The sequence below is a fragment of the Setaria viridis genome, chromosome 2, assembly GCF_005286985.2.
Source record: "Setaria viridis chromosome 2, Setaria_viridis_v4.0, whole genome shotgun sequence".
Classification (NCBI taxonomy): domain Eukaryota; kingdom Viridiplantae; phylum Streptophyta; class Magnoliopsida; order Poales; family Poaceae; genus Setaria; species Setaria viridis.
Genome location: NC_048264.2, coordinates 30,293,576 through 30,320,335, shown reverse-complemented (window position 1 = coordinate 30,320,335; position 26,760 = coordinate 30,293,576). Strand labels below are relative to the sequence as shown.

Sequence of the window (26,760 nt, the reverse complement as noted above, 5' to 3'; positions counted from 1 at the left end):
AAATATAAATGCAGAAGATTTCTATATATATATATATATGATATTATATCAAATGTAATATTATAGATAAATACAACTTGATATATCTTAGCGTATTTAAACTAGTATACGTAAAGGAAATAAATATGAAATACTAATATAGAATAAAGAAACAGAAAAGAAAATGAGAAAAGAAACAGAAAAGATAAAGACCTTTAGTATAAACAAGCGGTACTAAAGGTCCCCTTTAGTACCGGTTATTTGACCCGGTACAGACTCCCTTTAGTATTGAAGTAGTAATATTGGTTGCACAACCGGTAGGACCGTGTACCAGAGGCGCTATCCCCTCTAGTGCGCTAATAGCTTTTTCTTCTACAACGAGAGCAAATGATAGGTCCCACGGAATCCCAGACTCCCAATATATATACGCATCCCTCTACATGTCACACTCACATCTGAAGACAATCTATAGAATGGCAAATGTGCAAGGCATATGTGGCTCTAAGGAATACTACGCAAGTTGGAGGCTCTTCATAGGTACGACACTGATGAGAGGGTCACAAGGGCTAGGACGACGCAAGTGGGCCAGTCCAAGACTCGTCCCCCACAAATTGGTGGTGACTCCCTCCCTTGCGTGGTTTGATGGTCCACTCGAACATCTAGCCCGTAGAGTGACAGAACTAGCCAGATTGAGTAGATCTATGGGGTCGTCCAAGTAGGCCCCACGCATTTACTGCACTGCTGCAAGGCCCCATCTCCCTAGCCCGAGCGCGCCAGTCTCATATGTCTCTCGTTAGGACGTACTACAGTTTACCAAAAGGAAAAAAAATTAAAAAGGACATACAGTACGTGCAGCTAGCTCTGCCTACTGGCACCTACAAAACCCACGGTCACAGGCTCAAACAGGTCGAGCTGCTAGCTGAAAGCCTGAAACTGAAAGCCATCGTCGTGGAATCCAGAGCGTGGGGAGAACGCCAAGTTTATTCGAGCTGTTCCGCGACTTCGACACTCGCGGCAGGTTTTGATTCCGCCTCGGCCAATCGACGTCGTCGTCTCGAATCGATAGGCACTATAGATCAATGGGTGACTTGTGAGGTGAGGGGGCGCGGCAGCTGCGACTGCGAGCATGAGACAAAGTTGCCAGGAGAGCGGCCAGCGAGGAGGAGGACGACGACGACGCAGGTTTGCGTTGCGCGCGCGCGCGAGATCACGTGCCGCAGGAGCAGAGAGCGACTGACCATGGATAGATCATAGATCATCGTCGCCTGTGCTTCGGCACATGGACACTGGATTGTACGTACTATGGAGTTAAGAAAGTGGTTAAAATTACAGGGAGGATCACAGGGTCTATGACACCGAATAGATATATTATGAAAATATAATTAATAAAGAAACTAATGTTACTTATTTGATATCATTAATGTTAGCACTTTAGTGTATAAATTTGGTCAAACTTGAGATGATTTAACTTTTCAATAAAATTAAAATGACTTATAATTTGGAACATTTGGAAGGAAGGGAGTATGCACTAGTAGTACAAAATGTAGCAGTGCGGCACGTCAGCAGGGGCAGGGAAAAGGGCAAGCGGCATGCCTGTGCAAAATGTTTGTCGACAGGCGCTTCAGTTGAGCAAAGCACGCAGGCGCCATACTATAAAAGCGCAACGGAACACACTGGAACAACTAGGCCCTTCGATAATGATCCAGAGTTACGGAAATATAAGACCATTAGTAGATGTGTGTAACTTAATTCTACACACTTGATCATCACTGTCAAAAAGAGAAAACAGTTGTTCAAATACTCAATTTGTGGCTTTATGCTTTGTTCAAACATTAACTTTAACCCGACAAGAAACTATTTTAAGTTTGACTGGATTTTGTAAAAAAATATCAACATTTATGGTTATATACAATAAATAATATAATTATGATTTGATATTCTACGATGAATGTAAGGATACTTGTTTGGCGTCACACATTTTTTATAAAATGGTTTGACTTGGACAAACCTTGAAACACATTTATTTTGTGACAGAGAGAGTATATTCTACATCATATTCTTATATTACTCTTATGCTCCACTAATAGGACTCCGCGATTTCCCTAGTGTTTGAATTCCTATGGAAAGGGTGAAAAATAGTAGGGACTAGCAATTTTTCGTAGGAAAAGTTTTCTATCGAGGACTTCGACAGAAAAGTGAACTTGCCCTACCGAGCATATACTTCTGTTTAAAACGATCTAATGGCCCAAGACTTCTAAGTATTGCTCAATCTACAAATTAAATAAACCTTAGCCTAGAAACTCACAAGAAGGTAAATGCTTAAAGTAAGAACACAAAAATCGCGGGAACTTAAAGAGAAGAGAACAGAGACATCAGATCTTTCCCATGCTATCAAGGAGTTGATGCCTCCTATCCATGCTGGACAACTCACTAAAGGTTTATTTGGATAGAGAGGGATTGAAGTGCAACGAAGGGGATCGAGTCTAAAATAAATTAATTTTCCCTCAAATCCCTCCCATTCCACTTCAATCCACTTCTATTCAAACAAGGTCTAAGGGTTTTGCTCCACCTTCAGACACTCAATTGCTCATTAAGGATAACCATGTCCTCTTCTCGGAGACTTCGGGCTTCAAACCGTGTGTACAAGAACTCCTTATTGGTGCTCCTAGAATCTCTCCAAGAGCTCACCAAGAACTCCCCAAAGTCACCAAGAGCCATCTAGGTGCTGTCAAAACCAAGAGTAACGAGCCTCAAGCCTCACTTGACTAGCACTAAGCCTAATCATGAGTTCGATGAGCACTTGCTACTCAACTAGCACTAATGATGCCCTTGAGATTATCACTTCACTGTTCTACTTGAAAGCTCTTTCTCACTCTTGACTACTCATAGGGTGGCTCAAGTGTTCTGGGTGCTAAGAGTAGCTCAAAGTACCAGGTGAGGGGGTAGGTTAGAGTTCAAGAACTAGCTGTTGCTCAACAACTCTCCTAAAAGTGTAGTCGCCGGATATTCCATTGCTCAAACAGATCTCGTTGGATTTTTCCGTCACAATCACATGGAAAGTATATCCATTGCAAAAAAAAAGGTCATTTTCCACTGTGAAATTGTCTAGTCAAAACTCCATTGGTCCTTTGGACCATCCAGACACACCGAGTTGGCTTCGTATTAGCTTGCAACATCTCTGCGTGAAGGAAAAGTGAAAATTCCAACGATTGCAAACCGTACTCGTCGGATGATCGAGTCACATAGGGTTTCACGGCTTCAAGTCCAAAGCTCTGACAACTTTTCCAATCAATTTTCGAATGTTCCAGTCAATAGTGCATTCCAACGTGCGACTCTGATGTCTGTAATTTTGGGCCATCAGATATCCGGTCAAAGTTACTGAATTAGGAATTGTCTCGTCAAATGATCTTTGAGTCTCCCACGATTTCTTTACTTCTCGAGTTTTATCATGACTTCTCTTGAGCTACCTACTGCAAGTATTTTGTGAGTGTGCAACTGGTGCAATATTTTTCAGGGAAACACTATGGTTAAAGTGTATCATGAAATATTGAGATGAGATCTGGTTAAATCTATCAACATTCTAATGATAACGGGCCAGGGTAAGATAAATCAAGGGTAGTGACCAAAGTCACACACATTATACTCTAAGAAAAAGAGTGGTAGCTAGCTGGGAAAGGACAATAATATGAGACTAGATTCCTAAAACTCCACCTACTCTAGGCTCTCATAGGAGGTGGATGACAAACATTGCGGAGGATGACTCCTCCTCCTCCAACTCCGAAGCCGGCGACAATGAATATGATGGCCACTACTGGAGAACCGATCTTTAGTACCGGTCAATAACCCCCTCTTAGTACCGAACGCATGACCGGTATCGCTTGTTCAGTACTAAATGCCATGCCATTTAGTACCGACCAAAATACCCGGTACTAAAGGGGGATTTTAGTACCGGTTGGGTAATACCGACCGGTATCGTTTGTTCAGTACTAATTTCACGTGTTAGTATCGGAGGAAAAGGCATCCGGTACTAACATCAAGGATGAATGCAAGTGGACATCTACAACACTAATATTGATATTGCCACCTTCGATGCATGCTTAGGTGCGCATTTATGTTGTCAGGCACCATAGACTACACTAGGTACTATGTTGATTTGTTAGGCCGTAGTTTCAATATATAACTTTCACGTATTTTCTGGATGGCTGTATTTTGTACAAGATCCTAATAGGTGATCGATGCACATTTGAAGATGAAATAATCAAATGTCCAGTGGCTGTTGTTTCTTTCTACTTGTTAGGTTATATTTTTTTCTCATTGCTTCAATTTGTTTGTTTAATTTTGTTTAAAATTCTAATAAAGGGTAAAGTTTATCAAGTTTTGCCTAACATTAAGCGTGGCTATTCTGAAAGTTGAAGTTTTATAAAATAGATTAGTTATGCTATTTAGTTTGTCCTATTCATTCCACGTGGTCAAACATAATATGATACATGTGTTTAAGAGGGGTTGAAAGGAATTTCTGGTACCTTGACACATAACATTATATTTAATAGTACAAAGCCGCAGTTCTGGAGAATATAAGGAGTTTGTGGGTTAGGGTCATTGCGCAACATGTAGTGGCATTGACTCATCATGGGGTAGGCCTAAGATCCCATTTTTTAAATTTTCTTTAATGTTTATTTTCATATTTTTATGCTTTCTCGTCCTTAGCAACAAAGCATGTTTCCTGAAACCTAGTCTCCGGTCGCTTGTTCGAGGAACCATATGGTTGCCATGACTAATTATGTTGGTAGAAAATGGGCTCATCATCTCTGATTAAAAAAAACTCCCATGTATGTGAATACGTGACAACTAATGAGTTTTGAGTCATCAAAGATGACCTTTCTCTATTAGTTCCAAATTATAAACATGCACAACAATATAACAACATTTTAAACATACTTATGCAATGTCCAAATTCCCTCTTCTCAACTCAAATACGATTTCCGTTGCCAACAGCTCTTCATCATCATGAACTGAGCTGAGCTATGTGAGTTGAGCTATGTTGGAGGTTTTTTTTTGAACCTGCCCACTCGTGGTCAAGTCTCTCCCTTAGTATGGTCGTATGGATGTTCGTATTTTTATGGCTAATCAGTCTTTCAGTGGTAGGTGATGTGTGCCCATCGAAACAAGGCATATGTTGTGACTTTATCGTTACCTCAGGATCAATCAGCCTGGTCTCTCATAACGTTCATACATAAGGTAAGGTCTGTATGCGTGTGCTTATAAAGTTATAATCGTGAATGGACATGCTTGTGCGATTGTTGTATCTGTATCTGAACCGTGTGATGAAAAAAAATCTTCTTATGATCGTGAATGGACATGGCGTGTTTCAATGCTTCATTTACCATGTTGTTTAAAAAAATGCTTCATTTACCATGTACATACGTGTACTCCGATTCGAAAAAGAAGGGGGTGTTTAGTTCCAGGGAATAAAGTTTAGTTCCTGTCACATTAATTGTTTAGATACTAATTAGGAGTATTAAATATAGTTAATTACAAAACTAATTACATAAATGAAGGTTAATTCGCGAGACGAATCTATTAAACCTAATTAGTTCATGATTTGACCATGTGATGCTACTGTAAATATGTGCTAATTATGGATTAATTAGGCTTTAGATTCATCTCGCGAATTAGCCTTCATTTGTGCAATTGGTTTTATAATTAACCTATATCTAATATTCTTAATTATAATTAGTATCTAAACATTTGATGTGACATGGACAAATTTTAATCCCTGGAACCAAACGCGCCGAAGTTTTGGACGTTTGCGGCAGCGACAACAACCTAGCTTTTATTAGCCCTTCCAAAAGAGGAGTTATGAAATCACCACAAGTAGACGCGCACATGTACCGTAGGGGCAAGAAAAGGGGCAGCTAGTAGCTCTCTACAGGGCTACGACAGCCGCAGCAAGCAGATAACCTATCGACAGCCATTGCCGCCGTACGCGTGCCGCATGACGGCTACGGCCGATTGCCCGACTCAATAATGGCGATGGCAGCCCGCGAGATGGCGAGCGCCACCCGGTCCCCGGCTGCCCGCCGGTGGACACGCCGCTGATGGGCGATGGCGAAGGTGACGGCCGCATGTGCTGTTCTGTTTCGTTGCGAGGTCCATGGCATGTAAGCTGTAGCGAAACGCCTTGTCGTCGCTACTACCCACCGGGAGGTATGGTGGGGGCCTGTGGGGCCAACAGCCGGCGCGCCTAGCTAGCTTGCATCTGGGATCCTATATTCGCTGTGCTCCGACCGCTCTCCTTGTTTGTCTCTGTGCTGCATGTGTGCAGGTGTGCTTAACAGTGAGCTCCGACTCTCTGGTTGGATTGCACAGTGTTTCGATTAAGGTGGTGTTTTGATACGATGCGCTAAACTTTAGCAGGGTCACATCGGATGTTCGGATGCTAATTAGAAGGATTAAATATAAGCTAATTATAAAACTAATTGCACAGATGGAGTCTAATTCGCGAGATGAATTTATTAAGATTAATTAATCCATCATTAGCAAATGGTTACTGTAGCACCATATTGTCAAATCATGGACTAATTAGGCTTAATAGATTCGTCTCGCGAATTAGACTCCATTTGTGCAATTAGTTTTGTAATTAGACTATGTTTAATACTCCTAATTAGTATCCAAAACATCCGATGTGATAGGTACTTAGGGGTATTTCCAAACACCTTGTGCTTTTCATCGCCCAGTAAAACTTAGATTTTACATGTGCCATTCATCCTTGAGAATTGTATGGCAAGAGTAAAAATCAGTTAGCTTGGCTGAAAGCCTGAAATTACTGCCCAAGAGCTATGGCTGGACTTCCATCGGCCTGTTCGCTTCAGCTTATTCAGTCGGCTTATCAGCCATCAAACAGTGTTTTTCTCTCACAACAAATCAGCCGTTTCAGCTTTTCAGCCGGCTTATAAGCTGAAGCGAACAGGCATATCATGCACGGTTGTATGATACACCCATATCCGATGTACCTCATGAGACAGATATGTGTGTTTCCTAAAGCTACTTGTCTGACTGAACCGGTGTACTCCGGGCCTCCGGCGGCAAGCAACTTGGCCTGATTCTTCCACTGGTATTGCCACACAGACCTACCAAAACGGAAGCGTGCGCGAGCCCCGTCCACTGGCTGTACTCTCTCCACTAACCTGATCTCACGGACCAGTGCACAACACCAGTTTGGCGCTCTATTTAACACCCGCTTAGTACCATGATTGCTGTTGCAAATTAAGCTCTCTTTCCCGGTTCCCCCCGGCCTCGCTCTCCATCTCTCTCCCATACACACCTCGCCATAGACAGGTGCTGCTTGGCTGCAGCTTGCTACCGTGTAATGGAGCAGGAGCTCAACCTTGAGCTCACCCTATTCCACCCCTCGGCCTCGCCGGAGCCGCCGGGCTACTTCGTCTGCATGTACTGCGACCGCAAGTTCTTCAGCTCGCAGGCGCTCGGCGGCCACCAGAACGCGCACAAATACGAGCGCAGCCTGGCCAAGCGCCGGAGGGAGATCGCCGCCGCCCTGCGCGCGCACGGGGCGGCCGCCTCGGGCGCCCGCGATGCCGCCGCCGCTGCCGCCAGGCCAGGGGACACCGGCGCCGCCGGAGTCTTCGTCGCCGAAGACAAGAGGGCTAGGATGGACAAGCAGCAGCCTGCTGCCGTTGCCGCTCCGGCGCCTGCCCTGCCGACCAACAAGAGGAGGTCGTCGGAGCGCGGCTACGGCGTCGAGCGCGCCGACGAGCTGGACCTCTCCCTCAGGCTTTGATTGGTTCCTCTTCGATCCTCCTCCACCTTTGCTTGGCCCCGTTTGCTTAGATAATTCGATCTGTATGGTGAGTGCAAGTCAGCTGTTTCGCAGTGCTGGATTCGACATCAGTTCCACATGTAGTTGTGTAATCGTGTTCTTCTGATGGAAGTTATCGGCAAGAACTATTGCCGGTCGATCCTGCTATATCCAAAGGGCGTGGTAATTGGTGTGCTCTTCAGTCGTGTCGTGTCCTGCTGCTCTTCGTTCTCAACTGAATTTTCAGTTTAGCAGGCATCTGCTTCTTCAGGTGATTCTAAATTGTGCATATGCCATGCCAAACTTTGATAAGTTTGTGATGCAGTCTCTTCGGTTGTGCCTTGCATCTTGTCCTCTTTGTTTTCAATTGGAGCTTTCAGTAAACTTTAGCAGGCATCTTCAATTGAAATTATCTGTTGGGAGCTTCTTTAGGTGATTCTAAATTGTGCATATGCCATGTCAAACTTTGATCAATTTGTGATGCGGTAGCAGTGCTTCAAATTAAATCCTTTACCGGTCGAGTACGATTGATATCTAGAGTGTCCCATATTATTCTTATTCCAGTATCTCTCTGTGTATACTAGCCCCACATACACTAGTAGCACGGGTATCTATTGTCGTTCTCATTTAGCTAGAACTTTTCAGGGCCCTCATTGAACTGTTGGAATCTCATAGGAATTGAACTTCCTAATCAAATTCTATAGGAATGCTTCCCATACTTTCCTGTGAACCACAGAAGCACATCGTCACAAATTTGCGAAATAAGGTCTTCTGAAACCCTACAGGATTTCATGGTACATGATAAAAACACATCCCATATATACCTTTGTTTTCCACCTTATGCCCCCAACAGATACATCAAGTCAAATTGAATTGCTTCCAACCCTATGAACATTCAAGTCAAATATCTATGCTCCAAAGATCCCATTCCAAAATATAAGAACTTGTGATCCCCTGTATATAATTCAATTGATAAATTTAGTAGCTTGTAAATTTGATTAGCCTTTTCATACCATGCATACTCTCCTTGTTATTTTCTCTCCCTCTGACATATTTCAAAAAGAAAGTATAGCAGAGGGTGTCTAATGTATTTCCTTTCTGTACAAAAGATTAAATGGTCTCACTCAAAACCTAATGATCAAAAGATTACTTAACTACTTGAATCTTCGCATTAAGATAGCTAACCTTGCAATGAATTTGTCCATGCATATATATATATATTTGCTAAAAAACCCAACTCATGTAGGCTTTGGTTCCATGCATGGGAACTTGTTGAATGATTGACTTAATGTTAAAGAAGACCATTTTCGCTAGACAAGCATAATACAAAGTAGATCAAGATCACACGAGTGTAAGAAACGAAATACACCGATTTCTGAAGAAAAAACAGAACCTAATTATGGTGATCTACACTATATCAGGAAAGTTACAATGCACAGGAGACTTAAATTTTGAACAAGTCGTCTCTACTCAACCATGTGGCTTAGAAGAACTATATGTTGTGCCATGTACTGACTTATGAAGGATTCATCATTAATTGGCAAAATCAAACAAACACGAGCTTTCATAATGTGTGTGTGTGTGTATGATTCATATCATATATCAAAATGCTTTGTTCGCCAAAAAGGAGAGCTAAGTAAGAAAGATTACACAAATGGAAGTTTTCCTTTGTCCAAGTCTATATAGATTCTTTTACGGATCCATTATTTCTTATGCCATTCATATTTTGTAGTATCAAATTAAGGGTTGGAAGCATTTCGCTCCTTTTCTTTTATGGTATTTCTTGAACATTTCTGTTTTCCCCATTTATGGTTATCTTAGATTCTAGGATCTACCCCCCTCCGTTTTAAAAATATGTGTAATCTAGGACAAGCTAATTAGTTCATAAATATTATATGCTTTAAAACAGAGGGAATACTTATTGCATAACACATATATTATTATAATAGATGAAGGACTCCAAACAATGGGTCATTCGCAATGCCGTGGTGTAGATAAGAGAAGCAAAAATAAACTAGCTAGCAAGGAAAAAGTGCAAGAACAATGGTTTAATCTTGTTTTCCACAATCATTTCCCCTTACCATGCATGGTAAAAGTAATGCATGACTGGCCGTACAATGTCACCATTCTCTAGATGTGACCCTATCCATCTACCTTGTACTCCGACCTAGGCGAGCATTACTAATGAAAATGTCTGCATATATATATGTCCACGTGCTTCGATCAGCCCAAATTTGGAAATTGGAACTTCCATGTGTATGTGGATGAGAACGTAACGTACGGATCTCTCTCTCTCTCTCTCTCTCTCTCTCTCTCTCTCATCAATGTTAGTGTTGCACGGGTACAAGAGAAGGATATGATCAAGATATGTTGCCCAATGGCAATATTTGGCACGGCCTACTCTTTTATATACAAAATCATTTCCATTATTTCATGTTTTGCATGGTTTTTGCGGTCCTTAATTGGCTCATACATAGTGGAAACAACTAATTACTCAACAAATTAACTTTAGACCTGATCGAAATTGAAGTTTCATTATCGGTGCAGTAAAAAATTTCTATGCTACAGTTCAAAGAATAATTTGCCTAAACTAGAAAAATTGTCAGATTAAATAGATAGATTAATGAAAACACTTGCTGAGATCAGCCTAACAACTAAAAATCCCAGAAATTCTCCAAAATAACTATGTCTGAATCTGAATATGGGTACTAGTTGAGCAAGACCATAGATATTTACTCGCTCCACTCCTAAGTGTTTCTCATGGTTGACCTTTAATCATGGCATTTGACCATTATCTTATTCAAAAATTTAGTGCAAGTATAACAATTGTAAGTCATGCTTAAAGTACCTTCGATGATAAAATAAGTCACAACAAATAAAATAATATTTCAAAAAATATTTTGAATAAGATGAATGGTCAAACGTTGTGTCCAAAAGTTGGTAACAAACGGAGGGAATAATTTTGTATCATACTGAAATTGATTTGGATTTGGAGCTAGTTTCTGACAATAAACAGAAAATGGTTATGATCTTGGATTGATGATTCAAATGAAAAGATTAGCTCTTGGAAAATGGCAAGACGGAACTAACTCTTGAAAACAATTCATGTAGGTCAGCAAATTTTGTGCAGTGATGTATCTTTTTAATACCCTTTATACATGAGCATGAACCTAACTACTGCTAGGAGTGGTTCTGATTGGAGGGATTTTGCTTATTCTTTGGTAATACATGATCAGCGTGACATATATTATATAATAATTTATATTGAAAAGATGATACCCATATTAGCTCGTGGCTTGATAACGCAGGTAAATCTTGCGAAAATAGAGTAGGATCTTGAAGGATAAATGGATGGACCAACTCCAGCAAGTGCCTAAGCGGCCGGGAGAGAGACATATATGTTTAGCACATCACAAGCAACTAGAAGAGACCAAAGTATATCGAGATGGTGTTTTTGCAGAAAGTCTGTGATCAATTTCGAGGTGCAAGATCATTGTTGGATGCCACATTTCACGTGCTTTTACTGAGAAGATGGAATCCGTGAGCAGTGAGCATATAGTACATGGCATCCCCAACCTCTAGATATCGAGACCTCGAGAGAACAACGCCACGTGTATATCCGGCAAGTACCGTTTCTGCTTTCAGTAAACTTACAGAATGTGAAAGGTTAACAATCAGCATATGCTTAGCTTCCCAAAGGCATGGACACGCACGTACGTCTTGGGGAGCTCAATCGGCTTCAGTGAACAGTGCCGATGATCGGATCCGTGCTGGATCGCCGATGGATCAAGCTAGCTCGCAGAGAGCTGTGGACGACGGTGGTGGTCTCAGAGCTGCCAGCTAGCAGCGCACAAAATATCGTCTCCTCCGATCCTGATGCAAATTAAAGCGCAAAAACTAGGCGGCCGGCCGGAGTGATGGAAGCTGCCGAGCTTGTCGCGACGCGAGCTGCTGCGGCGACGGTCCGTACTAGCTGAGAGGCAGCAATCAGTGGGCCTGAATCGAATGGACAACCCAACGATCTCGCTCCGGCCTTAAAACGGACCGGTTTTGGTAAAGCGGCGTACATCGCCGATGCGATGGCCGTCCCAATAAATGAAGAGGATCTGCCTATCAATCCATCATTGACACCTCTCTCTCCAACTAGCTACCAATAATGCAGCAGCTCCGATCCAATGCAAGTTCAAATCGATTCTTGCTTGGCATCATCAGCTTGCATTGCTGAATGGTACACAACAACACACTAGCTCTCCAAAAATTAATGAGTTAATTAGCTAGCTCCAACAATAAGCTCACTGATTTGCAGTCATCTAAAACCGTAACCATGGCCTTTTTGCCGCCGAGTGCATGTGAATCCAGGCTGTTGAGAGATCGATGCAATTGGCACGTGTGAGATGGCCATTGCTGGTTATTAATTTATTTATTTGTTCTACTAGATCGATGTGCAACCAATAAGGACATGTACAATAGTGTAGACGGCTGGATTAGACACAGACAAAAAAAATCAGTTTATACAATAATTTGTCTCTGTACCGTCTACAAACTGTTTAATTCATACTTAGACACGTAAATTATGATAATCAAACGTACATATAATCTTTGTGTACCATTTTGTTGGTTGTTTGAGATAACACATGGTGTATGCTGCATGAGAATACAGACATGTTAGAAAGGACCGTAATGTAACATTTCATTTTATTTCAACCCTTCTTCCCTGTCTAAAGGATGTATATGGGATTTCACATCGTAAAAATACAAGGACCTTATCTCTTATCTGAACTTTCTCTCCCCACCCGTTGACTCGTATCTCTTTCTGTCTCTCTCTCAAGTCTCAATCCAATCTCTCGATTCGATTTAGGGAGTAGAGCGCGGGTCCGGCAGCTCAGCTCTGGCTGCAGGCTTGGTGCCTGGCGGCCGGTGCAGCTCCGCACGGGCAGCGCAGTGCGGCGTCCCGCGTTCGGCGCAGCTCCGCACGAGGAGCATGGCTCGGCAGCTCGGCTTGTGCGTCCGGCCGGCGACGCAGGTGACCGGCGGACGGCGGGGAGCAGGTGACCGGTGGGCAGCACAGTGCGAGCGGTGCACTCGTAGGCCAGGTTTGCTCCCTTGATGATTTTTCCGGCAAAAGAATAGCAAATCAGGCAGCACCGTCATCACACACGCGCGCCCTCACTGGATTAGCCGGCACCGCCGTCGGGAGAAATCGACTGATACAACGCATCGGCGTCTTCTCGGAGCACGGGCCGCGGCCGTCGCCTCGCGAGACGACGGCTCGCGTCTCTCTCTTCATTGAATACCGTACACATCAGCTCCTTTTGCTTGCGTGGCACCAAAACGACGAGTGTTGTCTCTCCTTTGTACTTGCCCTAAGAAAAGAACACATATAAAAATACTCTGGAGAAATGGACAGAATGTATATAAGGCGCCTTCCCCAGTTGGAGCCCGCGCTGACCAATTATATGGACCACCATATGCATGCCCGGCCGGACATCCGGCGACGACGTCACATGGCCGCAGTCGCGCGCGGGGCAGATGTGCGTCACAGCACTGGCCGGAGGCCTGATCCGGGCTGACCTCTCCTGCAGCATCCCTCAGCGATCCACACACACCGATCAATTGATGCAGAGCCGCGCGGATGCAGAGGCGACGACGACCGGCGGCCCGACCTGGGTATCCAGTATCAACCGTTCGACACGGGAGCACCGAGCACCCACGAGAGATTTGCTAGAGGCCGACCGCAAGTTTCAAGGCGGCGGCCGGGGAGTGGGCGCTCGCATGACGGCCTCTGCGCTCGGCACACAGACACAGGCATGCATGCAGGCATCCGCTGGCGCCGCGCAGCAGCGCGCGGCCGTGTGCGAGCTGAGTAACGCGCCGCGGTTGTGGGCGAGCGGAGGCGTACGGGCAGAGCGCGCACTGCGTATCTGCATCTCGTTAATTATATGCGTGGCATCGATCTTATCCTTGGGACGGTGAGAAATGGAAGCAGGCCACACCGGCGAGGTGATAGGGAAAGCTGTGGCTGACTGAAAGACGGACCCGGTCACCCTCCAGCTCTTAAGTATCCCCGGTCATCGATTTACTAACTTACTGTATTACATCGCCACCGGAGGACGAAGAAGCAAAGCAACGGCTTGGGGTATGATAATGGCTTAATAAGAGGGATTGCTTTCAAAGGCGGCCAGCCCAGCGTAGACACGGTGGGCGCGCGGGTCAATATAGGAACCTCCGGCAGTGTGCCCGAGGATGTTAATGCAACTCAAACACTACAGCGCCTACAGATCTGCCATGTAAGCTGGGATCGAGAGCGCGTACGTACAAAAGTAAATGGACCATACGTGCTGCCATGCATCTGCGCTACCCAATAGCTGAGTTCTCACACATTGACGTCGATTCACGAGTTGCATGATGATGACCAATCCACGAGAGACCACAACACAACGAGGCGCAGTAGCAGTTCAGTTCTTCCGGGCATCCCACCATGGAATCTCGACCTCGATCTCCCCACGGATCAATCCATCCATTATTGGTGCAGAAAAAGACGTGCATCACGTACAGTTGTTCACAGCCGAGCTCCCATCCACTATACGATCTACCCACCCATTGGTGCAGAGAAAGCTAGCCATACGTACATCCCAGCGCAGAAACCGGCTGACCGGCCGGCTGGCCCGACCGAGCACGAGCACGCGATCAAGGCACGCATCGATTCACAGTCGCCCCTCCTGCTCACGCATTGCATGCATGGACCATGTAATTACGTACGGCCGCGGCCGACATGATCGGCGTCCCGATTGGCCATGCATGCATGCGGTGCGCAGCCAAGGCAGGCACGCAGCAACCACCATGCAGGGGCTCGTTGTACGACGGTACGGTGCCGGCCCGGCCACCCCGCGCGCGCACAGGCTACAGGCCATGCCAGCAGGTACCACGCGTCCACGCCTACGGTACCGACGGAAAAAAAATTTCTGTGGGGACGGTCCGTAGAGTTCTCAACGAGGGGACCCGTCCCAGATGCATGCCGCGTGGCAACTCCAGACATCCGATGTTTGTCTCGATCTGAGCGCTGCGCCAACCTACTCGATCGACTCCCTCAGCTCGGCTTGGCTCCCATGGCTCCAGGGCGACAACTAAAGGTGTGTTTGGTTGCTGTGATTTTTAGAAAAGCTGCTGTGAGCTGTGGGCTGTGGAAAAGTAGCTGTGAGAAAGCAGCTATGGGAAAAGCAGAAGACCGTTTGGTTAGAGGAGCTGTGAAACTGTAGGCTGTGTAAGAAATACCTGTAATGCCCTAAAGGTCTATGAGTGTGTTTATATGCAAATTGCTCGTAACAAAATAAATTTTATATATTTTTCATCTATTAAAGTGATTGGTCCACATAAATAGAATTATATCCATCAAAAGTTCTATACACCATCCTTCAACATGGATGAGCAGGGAGCGGCGGACGGCTGGCCGGCGGCCGGCAACCGGGGGCGACGGGCGGTGGGGTGCGGCGGCCGGGGTCGTCAGGCGGCGGCCGTCCGGGGGGGCGGGGTGTGGCGGGCGGCCGGGGGCGCCGGGCCGGCGGCCGTCTGGGGGGTGGGGTGTGGCGGGCGGTCGGGGGCGCCGGGAGGCGGGCCGGCGACCGAGGGTGGCGGACGGCGGGCCGGCGGATGGCGGACGGCTGGCCAGCAGCCGGCGACCTGGGGCGACGGGCGGCGGCGATCGGGGTCGTCGGGCGGCGGCCGTCCGGGGGTGGGGGTGTGGCGGGCGGCCGGGGGCGCCGGGTCGGCGGGAAGCGGACCGGCGACCGGGGGCAGCGGATGGCGGGCCGGCGGACGGCGTCCGGCGGCGACGGGCGGCGGGGTGCGGCGACGGGCCAGCGATGGGGAGGAGCGGACGGACGCGTCGGGAGAAATAGATTGGGGCAAAAAACGAATCATTACCTTCATAATCAGTGGCAGGTGGGTAATTTTTTATCCCAAAAGCACTTGAAAGCAGGGGGGAAGGTGCTTTTGATTTTGTACTAGAGCAAAAGTAGCTTTTGGGCAAAAGCACGTAGAGCTTTTAGGCCTTTGGTTGGCTTTTGGCTTTTGCAAAAGCAAAAGCATGTTGGAAAGCCCAACCAAAGGCACCCTAAGCGTCCGTCATCCGCTGCTGACCCACTGCCATCGCCTTCCTTGTCCGCCGCCACCTGCTTCCTCATCCGTCGTCGCCTTAGTCATATGTGACGTGAAGAACCTGTTGGGTTGATTCCCGATCTTTTGATAAGAGGGCGTAGGATAACTTGATTGGTGGATGGAGACGACGTTCACAGCCCAACTACAACCTTCCAAGGATGATGCGCCTTAGCAACTAATACACCATCTCCAATGGCTACCGCGATCTTGTGGAGTGCGTCACCTGGCCACTAGGGCACTAGTCTTGTAAGCAATCGAAGCACTAGCAAGAACAAGTATAACAAGTATTGAATTACTAGATGTAGATGAAGGTTTCAAACTCAATCTCAATTATGGTGGGGTTCCAAAGACAAGAAGACAGGCGGCTAATCCTGCACGCGTGCTTACAAGCAAGTAGCAAAGCTAAACTTAATCTAAACAAAATCCGAATGTTCCTGGTGGCGGCTAAGGGGTATAAGAACATGGGAGGATAACAACAAGGGTGTTGGGGTCGTGCTCCAACCCCTAGGACGCGTCCCTGATGGACCCAACTTGATACACGGCCCATTGGGCTAAAATAAGGCGATGCAGCACCTCAGACAAAAAACCTCTCGATAATAATTTAATCATTGCGGCCGCCTCAGAACAGATATATACATAAGTCTGGATCCATATGAAAATAGACTTCATAAGAATTTCATGAAGTACTTGAACGCCCAAATCCGAGTCCATATACGACCGTGGTGACCGTCACAAGTTTTTGTTATTTTGTAGTCCGAATCCAGCCTGCACGAATTCTTTTCCCTTTCAGACTTCTCCTTGGTTCCTAAGCAAAACAAGAGTGCACGTGTCTCCATGGTCTAAATATGATGGACATGAACTCAAGAGTGTACTCACCTGATGGTTGAGTTGACGAGCACAAGCGCGAGTAATGGGATCAGAAATTGGTACTTGTGTCGGCGTGGATGTATTGTTGGTGTTGACGTCCTCATCCTCCTCCTCTTCTTGCATTTGAGTTGTCCTCCACTCAAGCTCAGCTTCCTCTCCCAAATACAGCTTTAAATCTTCAATGTTAAAGGTGGGACTAACCCCAAAATATGCAAGCAGATCGAGTTTATATGCATTATCATTAATTTTCTCTAACACTTTAAACGGTCCATCAACCCGAGGTACCAATTTAGATTTTCGCAATTTAGGAAATCTTTCCTTTCTCAAATGCAACCAAACTAAATATCCAGGTTCAAACTTTAGTTCCTTTCTACCTTTATCACCAGCAAACTTATATTTAGCATTCATATGATCTATGTTTTCTTTAGTTGTCTCATGCAATTTTAACATCAATTCAGCACGCTTAGTAGTATCAAAATTTAGTTTTTCAGAAGATGGCAAAGGCATTAAATCAATACGAGCACAAGGCAACAAACCATAAACAATCTAAAATGGGCACATCTTTGTAGTAGAATGCAGCGAGCGATTATAAGCAAATTCAATATGAGGCAAACCATCTTCCCACATCTTAATGTTCTTCTTTAAAACAACCCTTAACATAGTAGACAAAGCTCTATTCATAACTTCAGTTTGACCATCAGTTTGGGGACGACATGCAGTAAAAAACAAAAGCTTAGTCCCCAATTTTGCCCATAAAGTCTTCCAAAAATGACTAAGAAAGTTAGCATCACGATAAAAAACAATTGTGTTGGGCACACCATGCAAATGAACAATTTCTCGAAAGAACAAATCAGCAATATGAGTATCATCATTAGTTTTATGACATGGTATGAAATGTGCCATCTTAGAAAATCTATCAACAACCACAAACACACTATCACATCCCTTCCTAGTCCTTGGCAATCCTAACACAAAATCCATAGAAATATTTTCCCAAGGAGCACTAGGAACAGGTAGAGGCAAATACAAACTATGTGGATTTAACCATGACTTAGCCTTTTGACATGTCGTGCAACTAGCAACAAATCTCTGCACATAGCAGGTTTAAACCATCCAAAAATCTAGCCATAGCAGGTTCTTCACCCTCCTCTAAGTTACAATGCAGCATACCCATTTGTAATTCCTCATAATATTTTTCTACACTTTAGCACCCTATCTAAATTGTTGCAACTTATTTAACAGATCACATGCATAGTAAGAAGGAACAAATCTAGCCTGCATGACCCGTTTCAAAGCATCCCATATTTGTGGTATGTTATTAGGAGTTTTCTTGCCATGTTCTATCCACCAAATAGAAGCAAAATCGGTGAACTCACTAGTAGCAGCCCTAACACGTGTATTCTCAGGAAATTCATGACATGCAAACTTTTGATCAACAGCAATCTTCCAAGTAATGTATGCGTCAAGATCATATTTACCATCAAAAGGAGGTATCTTAAATTTTATCTTATTGAAAGCATCATCATTATTATGTACCTTACATCGCCCCACCCATACCTCTACAATTAGTACGTAGCTGTCGGCGATCATGAGCATCTTGGTCATCTTGTTCAGTATCAGCATCCCAATTGTCCTCGACACGCTCATCCTTCTTGTTATCTCCATCATACCTATTAGTGTTTTTGGCATGCATCTCATCAAAATGCCTTAAAAGAGCAGCAAGACTTTTATCAATATGAACAACTTACGCCTCCACCGTTTTAAGCTTGGTGCTTGTGTTGATCTGTGTGGCCTCCAATTGCCCAATCTTATCATTCATCACCTGCAAGTCATCATCAAGTCCTTCTGTGTACAACTTCACCTGCCTTTCGAAATGTTGTATGATGCCCTTAGTGTGAGGTGAATGTTTCATACTGCCAACATCCTTAGAACCTGTCATGGTAAAACGAACAGTGGAAACAAGAAAACAAGTGAAGAAATAAAAGCCCTACAGCTATTAGGATGTAGCTACTGCAAGACACTCACTCTCAACCTGTTTCACAAGCTCTTACCAATTCTTACCTTGCTCAACAGGAGGGGACGACAACCAACAAGTCTGCAACCGTGGAACAAAGTGTATCGGTGCCGCAGCAACAAGGCCTGTCAAGCTGTAGTCGAATATGTGGAGCTGTAGGTGAGCTGAAGTAAGGAAGTACTGGTACCACATTAGTTATAAAAGCAAGCTAAATTATCGTTCAACGGTGGTACTGTGCTGGTCCTAGCCTAGACCGTGCTAGAGGCGCGAGCCTGGACACAAAGGAAGTCACAACACACCATCGGAAACAATAGAGAAGCACAACGAACAGCCCCCTTTCTTCCTGGTTCTTTTTCTTTTCCTTTCTTTTTTCTTTTCTCTTCTTTTCTTTTTTCTTTTTCTCTTCTTCTTCTTCTTTTCCTTTTTTTCAGGGGATCCTCAAAACTGATTATATAAACAAAGGGACTTCACAAGAGTCAAACACCACACATGCTTTTTTCGAGAGTACAAGGGTATTCCGGTAAAAGAGTCAAACACCACTCTCTGTGTCTCTCTCTCTGTGGAGTAAGCCGAGCTAATATGGATATGCACAACGTGGAGAAGTCGAGTATATGTATGAACTCCTGCTGCCTATCTGGAACACTTCAATATATCTAGTACAAGCGCAACAGCAACAAGATTTAGTAACACGACGCAACAATCAATTCGGACTCAAAACCGATTCCAACTCGAACTTCAACACCACGTGGGATTCGGTCTTGATCAACTCAGATTCCTAGTCTGACTTGAACATAAAGATGTACTCAGATTCAGCCAACAGAGGGTTTATATGGTAGCACAGGACTGTGACTAGAACGTGACAAGAACTTGAAACTCTAAAGGACTAAAACAGTCCAGCAACTCGACACAACCAATGCAACCAAAAACTCAACAAGCCCTAACTAAGCAGTACTAGCAAAGGCTCAAAGGGTTTATAGGATTGCGAATAAACTAATCTACCATTTTTTTTGGCTTTTCTGGACTATAGGAAAATTAAAACAGCGAAGGATTGGAAGTCTCTCACCAATAAACCTTGCTCTGATTAACAACTGATGTGAACCCATTGGGTTGATTCCCGATCTTTCGATGAGAGGGCGTGGGATAACTCGATTGGTGAATGGAGATGATGTTCATGGCCCAACTACAGCCTCCCAAGGACACTGCACCTTAGCAACCGATACACCACCTCCAAAGGCTACTACGATCTTGTGGAGCGCGTCACCCGACCACTAGGGCACTCGTCCTGTAAGCAGACGAAGAACTAGCAAGAACAAGTAGACGGGCGGCCGATCCAGCACGCGCGCTTACGAGCAAGTAATAAAAGCTAAACTTGATCTAAACAAAATCCGAGTGTTCCTGGTGGCGGTTAAGGGGTATAAGAACATGGGAGGACGACCACAAGGATGTTGGGATCGTGCTCCAACCCTAGGACGCGTCCCTGATGGACCCAACTTGATACATGGCCCATTGGGCTAAAATAAGGCGACACAACACCTCGAACCGAAAAACTTCTTGGTAGTAATTTGATCATTGTGGCCGCCTCAGAACAGATATGGATATGATTCTAGATCCATATGAAAATAGACTTCATAAGGATTTTTGAAGTAATTTAATGCCCAAATCTGAGTCCGTATGTGAGAGTGGTGACCGTCACAAGTTGGTGTTGTTATGCAGTTCGAATCCAGCCTGCGCGAATCCTTTTCTCTTTTGGTCTTCTTCTTGGTTCCTAAGAAAAACAAGAGTGCACGTGTCTCCATGATCTAAATATGATGGACATGAATTCAAGAGTGTACTCACCTGATGGTTGAGTTGACGAGCACGAGTGCGAGTAATGGCACCAGAAACTGATACTTGTGTCGGCGTGGATGTATCGTTTGTGTTGATGTCCTCATCAATCTGTTGCCAACCCCCTTTATGCTACCGCGCAGTAAGAGCGCACACAACATCTTCTCACATTCGTCGACCCAATCGCCTCCAAGCTTGTGTATACGTGGTTAGGATTGGTTGTATTCTTTGCTTCAGATCTAAGTTACACACCAATCCGGTTCTCTCTTATCAGTTGCTAGCTTCTCTTATTTTGATGCTTCAGGCCATGGACTTCTTGTGACTGAAATAGGAGCTTTTGCCACTTCTTTATTATATGTAGAACCTCACCAATATCTACATAATTGATATAAATGTCTAATATGTACGCTGATTCTGATTGTAGACAATGGTGACCTGGAAGACAGAACTAATTTGCATGGCAAGCAGCAATCCATGTGGACACTTTTATCATTTATGCAGGCATCCACAAACCAAATGGTTCACAAGAAAAATTCAGAAGATATGATGAGAAGAAAGAGAAGAACTGACGCCAACAGAGATAATAAAAGATGCATTCCATATTTCCATTTGCTGCTGACTACCGTGAGTGATGCAATTGAGAATGGACAATCAACGCAGCTGCACTGGATTAAATAGTGGAAAGGATTGTACAGTATTTGTAGTAGTTTGATGATCGTTTCCTTGGTTGTAACCTCTACTGTACAATGTATTTTTTTATCTGAAAAATGCACATGGTTTACTCTTGCTCCTTTTCTCTGATGATTTCCTGCTCTGTAGCCTTGCTGATAAAATTTGTTTCCTCCTTTGCAGCCATGCAGAGAAGAAACACCAATCAATCCTCTATGTCTCAAATTGCACCATATACTGATGGAAAATAAGTTATCAGTAGTACACTCCAGTACAAAAGCTTGTTATTTCCTAGCACTAGCTATTTTTTCTCGAATTTTTGTCAGCTCCTGCAAACTAAATTATATTGATATACTTATATACATTCATCACAGATTCACGGGCTTCAGGTTCAAATCACGTAGCATATATGAATCGTTTATGGTCCGGAGGGAGGAAAGCAATTTGAAGAAAATCAGGGCGTATGAGAGGGACGGACAAGACGACTGTGCCGGCGCCAGTTGAGGCATATGGGGGTGCAGAACGAAGCAACTGCACTAGCGGATGAGGGGGACGGACGGACGGTGACGGACAACAACAAAGGAAGAGTGGTGGCGGATGGGGGTGCAGCGGGGGTAAAGGTGCGTTTCTACGTTGGGAGCCGAGTTCCGGCGTGGGCCTCTCACTGGGAGCCAAGCCGCACTTTGGTCTTTTGGTGGGAGCCGAGTTGAGCCTTTCCCAGGTGGGGGTACCTGCGCTTGAGCAGTCATTGGATGGACCGAGTCGCCACGCGGCACGAATCTGGAGTAGGTCCGCACGGTGAGTGCTTGGGGCCGTCCGCACCTAATTTTTTTCCACCACCTAGTCTGCAAACAGACTTATTTTGCCAGGCCAACCTCCTGCGCGTGGGTGCGGGCCGCGGGGCGCGTACGTCCACCGCGCCGCGCGGCGGTGCCAGGCTACCGCGGCGCCCGGCAGGCTGGGCGCACGTACGGGCAGGGACGGGGGCAGCAGGTGCGGTCACCAGCGACGGGCTGCTGGCTGGGAAACCGGCCAGCCGCAAGGACATGCCTACCTAGGCAAACTAAGCTGCGAATGCACGTGTTGCGTGGCGACGGGCACGTAGGCGAGATGCACGACAGTAGTACACTTCCCGTCAAAAAAGAAGTACTACACGTACAGGCAATGGGTGCACTGCATGCAAGAAGCAAAGCCTTTCTTTGGACCGAAGAGGTGGATGCGTTCACGCCAGTCTGCTGTAGCCACCAGATCGGGTAGCAGCGAAATTTAGCACTTACGTGCAGAGAGCCAGCCAAGCGCACCATGATGTGTCTGCTACTACTACCACCTACTGCCTGGCTATAGTAAGGGTGTTTAGTTCTCTAGGAGCTCCTAAAATTTCTTCACATCGAATGTTTAGATACTAATTAGAAGTATTAAATATAGGCTAATTACAAAACTAATTGCACAGATGGAGGCTAATTTGTGAGATGAATCTATTAAACCTTATTAGTCCATGATATGACAATGTGATTCTACAGTAAACATGTGCTAATGATGGATTAATTAGGCTTAATTGATTCATCTCGTGAATTACCCTCCATCCGTGTAATTAGTTTTACAATTAGCTCAGATTTAATCCTCCTAATTAATCTCCGAATATTCGATATAACATAAATTTTAGTCCGAACTAAAGATCTAGGCATGCCTAAGGCTAACTGCTGCTATAGCATGCATGCATGCGGTGGATGGACCCAAACCCTCTGGACTTGCCAGCAAAAAGGTTCCACCTAAGTTGATCTCGCACCCTCTGTGAATCTGTGATGTATACCCTTGCTCGTAGTACTACGATTGCATAATCAATGCACAAAAGGTTCTTCCTTAAAGAGGTCAAGATAGAAGAAGATAATCCAATCCTTGGCTTCTTTCAACTGTGGCGACCTTGCTAGAGGTTAGGGTTCAAAGAAGAGGCTTGTTTAACAATGCTCCACCAGGTTTAGGGTTAGCTATATCTGATGGTATAGAGTTACAATTTCACATGTATTCAGGCATACGGGTAAGGCAGTGCATGGGTGGGGACTGGGGAGGCAAGGAGCTGGCGCGGGCCACGCCAGCCGGGGTGGTGAGGAATGGCTGGTGGGGAAGCTCCACTACTGGAGAACTGAACATTCATCCAGTTTTGTTCGCCGGGAGTGTGTCGCGGACGAGGTAGTCGAGGTATGGGGCTCTCCAGTCGGGTGGGGGGTCGGCCCCCACCGCGGGGTCTGCCGCGATTTCCATGACCACGGGGTCGGAGGGGTCGGCTTCCGGGACTGAGTCAGGCGAAGCGGGGCCGACCCTGTCATGGCTGGCACCCGAACCTGGGACAGGTGGTGCGCTGCCGACCTCCCCTGGGTCGGGGTCCAAGCCCGGAGCCGGTGGTGCTTCGCCGACCCTCGCTGGTTCTTGGTAATGGAATGAGGGCTTGAACTGGTCGCTGATGAAGACACCGTCGGGTACGGGCATTTGGCCGGATGCTGCCTTTGCCAGCTCATCGGCTGCCTCGTTGAAGCGCCTTGCGACATGGTTGAGCTCCAGCCCGTCGAACTTGTCTTCAAGCTTGCGAACCTCGTTGTAGTAGGCTGCCATCTTGGGGTCGTGGCAGCTCCACTCCTTCATGACTTGTTCAACGACTAGCTGAGAGTCGCCCTGGATGTCTAGCCGACGGATGCCCAGCTCGATGGCGATGCGAAGCTCGTTGAGGAGGGCCTCGTACTCGGCGACATTGTTGGACGCAGGAAAGTGGAGGCGGATCATGTACATGATGCGCACGCCTAGAGGAGAGACAAAGACGAGGCCCGCTCCGGCACGGGCCCTCATCAACGACCCGTCGAAGTACATTGTCCAGTACTCCTGCTTCTCCGGCGCCGATGGTGTTTGAATCTCCGTCCACTCTGCTACGAAATCGGTGAGTACCTGGGACTTGATGGTGGTGCGGGGGGCGTAAGTGATGCCCTGGTCCATGAGCTCGAGCGCCCACTTCGCGATCCGTCCCGTGGCGTCCTGGTTCTGGATCACTTCGCCTAGTGGGAACGACAAAACAACCGTTACCGGGTGGGAGGTGAAGTAGTGGCGCAGCTTCCTCTTCGTGATGAGGACGGCGTAGATGAGCTTCTGGATCTGTGGGTAGCGCGCCTTGAACTCGGACAAGACCTCGCTGACAAAATACACCGGGCGTTGCACCTTGAGAGCGTGTCCCTCCTCTTCTCATTCCACCACTAGGGTCGCGCTAACCACCTGGGTGGTCGCCGCGATGTAGAGCAGGAGGGGCTTGTCGTCGGTCGGCGGGACTAGAATCGGGGCCTTCGTCAGGAGGTCCTTGAGTCGGTCAAGTGCCTCTTGGGCCTCGTCGGTCCATTCGAAGCGGTCAGTCTTCTTTAGGAGTCGATAGAGAGGGAGCCCCCGTTCGCCAAGGCGCGAGATGAAGCGGCTCAGAGCCGCTAAGCATCCCATGACGCGCTGGACTCCCTTTATATTTCGGATTGGCCCCATGTCGATGATGGCCGCTATCTTCTCCGGATTGGCTTCGATGCCACGCACGGAGATGATAAAGCCTAGCAGCATGCCCCTCGGAACCCCGAAAACACATTTTTCGGGATTGAGCTTAATACGCTTATCCCTCAGCCTTTCGAAGGCTAGTTCGAGGTCAGGAACGAGCTGGTCGCTCTTCTTGGATTTGACTACGATGTCATCGACGTAAGCCTCAACGGTCCGCCCGATGAGGTCCCCAAAACATTTCAGCATGCATCGCTGGAACGTAGCCCCCGCGTTTTTGAGGCCGAATGGCATCTTAACGTAGCAGTAGGGGCCGAAGGGGGTGATGAAAGAGGTAGCGAGCTGGTCGGACTCTTTCATCGCGATCTGATGGTAGCCGGAATACGCGTCAAGGAAGCTAAGGGTTTCGCACCCGACGGTTGAGTCGACTATCTGATCTATGCGTGGCAAAGGAAACGGATCCTTTGGGCACGCCTTGTTTAGACCGGTATAATCAACACACATCCTCCATTTCCCATTCTTTTTTCGTACAAGAACAGGATTAGCTAGCCACTCAGGGTGGTACACTTCCTTGATGAATCCGGCCGCCAAAAGCTTGTGGAGCTCCTTGCCGATGGCCTTACGCCTCTCTTCGTCGAAGCGGCGCAGACCTTGCTTTACTGGCTTGGAGCCGGCCTTGATGTTCAAGGAGTGCTCGGCGACTTCTCTCGGAATGCCGGGCATGTCCGAGGGCTTCCACGCGAAGACGTCTCTATTCGCGCGGAGGAAGTCGACGAGCGCGCTTTCCTATTTGGGAGATAGGGTAGCGCCGATCCGCACGGTCCGGCCGTCGGAGCTGCTGGGGTCGAGGAGGACCTCCTTGATGCCTTCGGTGGCCTCGAAGGAGGTGGCCGACTGCTTGGAGTCGGGCTGGTCCTCGGCGCCCTCCGCGAGCTGGACCACCAAATCCCCTGTGAAGGTGATGGCCGCGACGTACTCGCAGCATTCCACATCGCACTCGTACGCCTTTTGGAAAGACGTGCCGACAGTGATGACCCCGTTGGGCCCCGGCAGCTTGAGCTTGAGGTAGGTGTAGTTGGGGATGGCCATGAACTTGGCGTAGCACGGCCGCCCCAAGATGGCGTGGTAGGTTCCGCGGAACCCTACCACCTCGAAGGTGAGGACCTCCTTCCTGTAGTTGGAAGGGGTCCCGAAAGTGACGAGCAAGTCGATTTGCCCAAGTGGCATTGCCTGTTTCCCTGGCACGACGCCGTGGAATGGCGCCTTGCTGGGGCGAAGGCGGGAGCGTTCAATCCCCATGGCGTTGAGGGTCTCGGCGTAGAGGATGTTGAGGCCTCTGCCTCCGTCCATGAGCACCTTGGTGAGGTGCGTTGTGCCGACGATGGGGTCGACGACGAGAGGGTAGCGTCCCGGATGCCGGACGCGTCCCGGGTGGTCGGACCGGTCGAAGGTGATGGCGGATCCCGACCAGTCGAGGAAGGCTGGCGTCGCAGGCTCGGCCGCGTAGACCTCGCGGCGCTCCAGCTTCTGACGGCGCTTGGAGTCGTACGCCACCGGGCCGCCAAAGATCATGAAGCAGCCGTCCACCTTGGGGAAGCCGTCTTCCTTCTCCTTGTCTCCCTTCTTCTCCTCGTCGGGCTTCCACTTCCGGTCGCCTTTCACCGGATTGCCTACGAAGTACCTCTTCATGAGGTTGCAGTCCTTATAGGCGTGTTTCACGGGGAACTCATGGTTCGGGCACAGTCCCTCGAGCAGCTTGTCGAAGAAGCCGGGAGTGCCCTCTGGGGGCGGCTGTCCTCGCTTGCGCTCCACAGCAGCCACGAGGGGAGCCTCGCGCCGCTGCTTGCCTTTCTTCTTCTGCTGGCGGATGGAGGTGCCCTCGTCAGCTTCCTCCTCCCGCTTTGCCTTGCCTTTGGAGCAGTCG

At 46.9% G+C, this 26,760-nt stretch overlaps 2 protein-coding genes across 2 annotated transcripts; one reads left to right on the top strand and one right to left on the bottom strand.

The window, feature by feature from the left end:
- Positions 1-6,965: 6,965 nt before the first annotated feature.
- LOC117843163 (uncharacterized) lies at positions 6,966-8,220 on the top strand. The gene has a single exon (XM_034723723.2). The coding sequence runs from the start codon at positions 7,349-7,351 to the stop codon at positions 7,775-7,777; it is 429 nt and encodes a 142-aa protein (XP_034579614.1). The 5' UTR covers positions 6,966-7,348; the 3' UTR covers positions 7,778-8,220.
- A 17,402-nt stretch (positions 8,221-25,622) lies between these two features.
- On the bottom strand, positions 25,623-26,271 carry LOC117843866 (uncharacterized). Its single transcript, XM_034724609.2, has one exon. The coding sequence runs from the start codon at positions 26,184-26,186 to the stop codon at positions 25,623-25,625; it is 564 nt and encodes a 187-aa protein (XP_034580500.1). The 5' UTR covers positions 26,187-26,271.
- Positions 26,272-26,760: the final 489 nt, after the last annotated feature.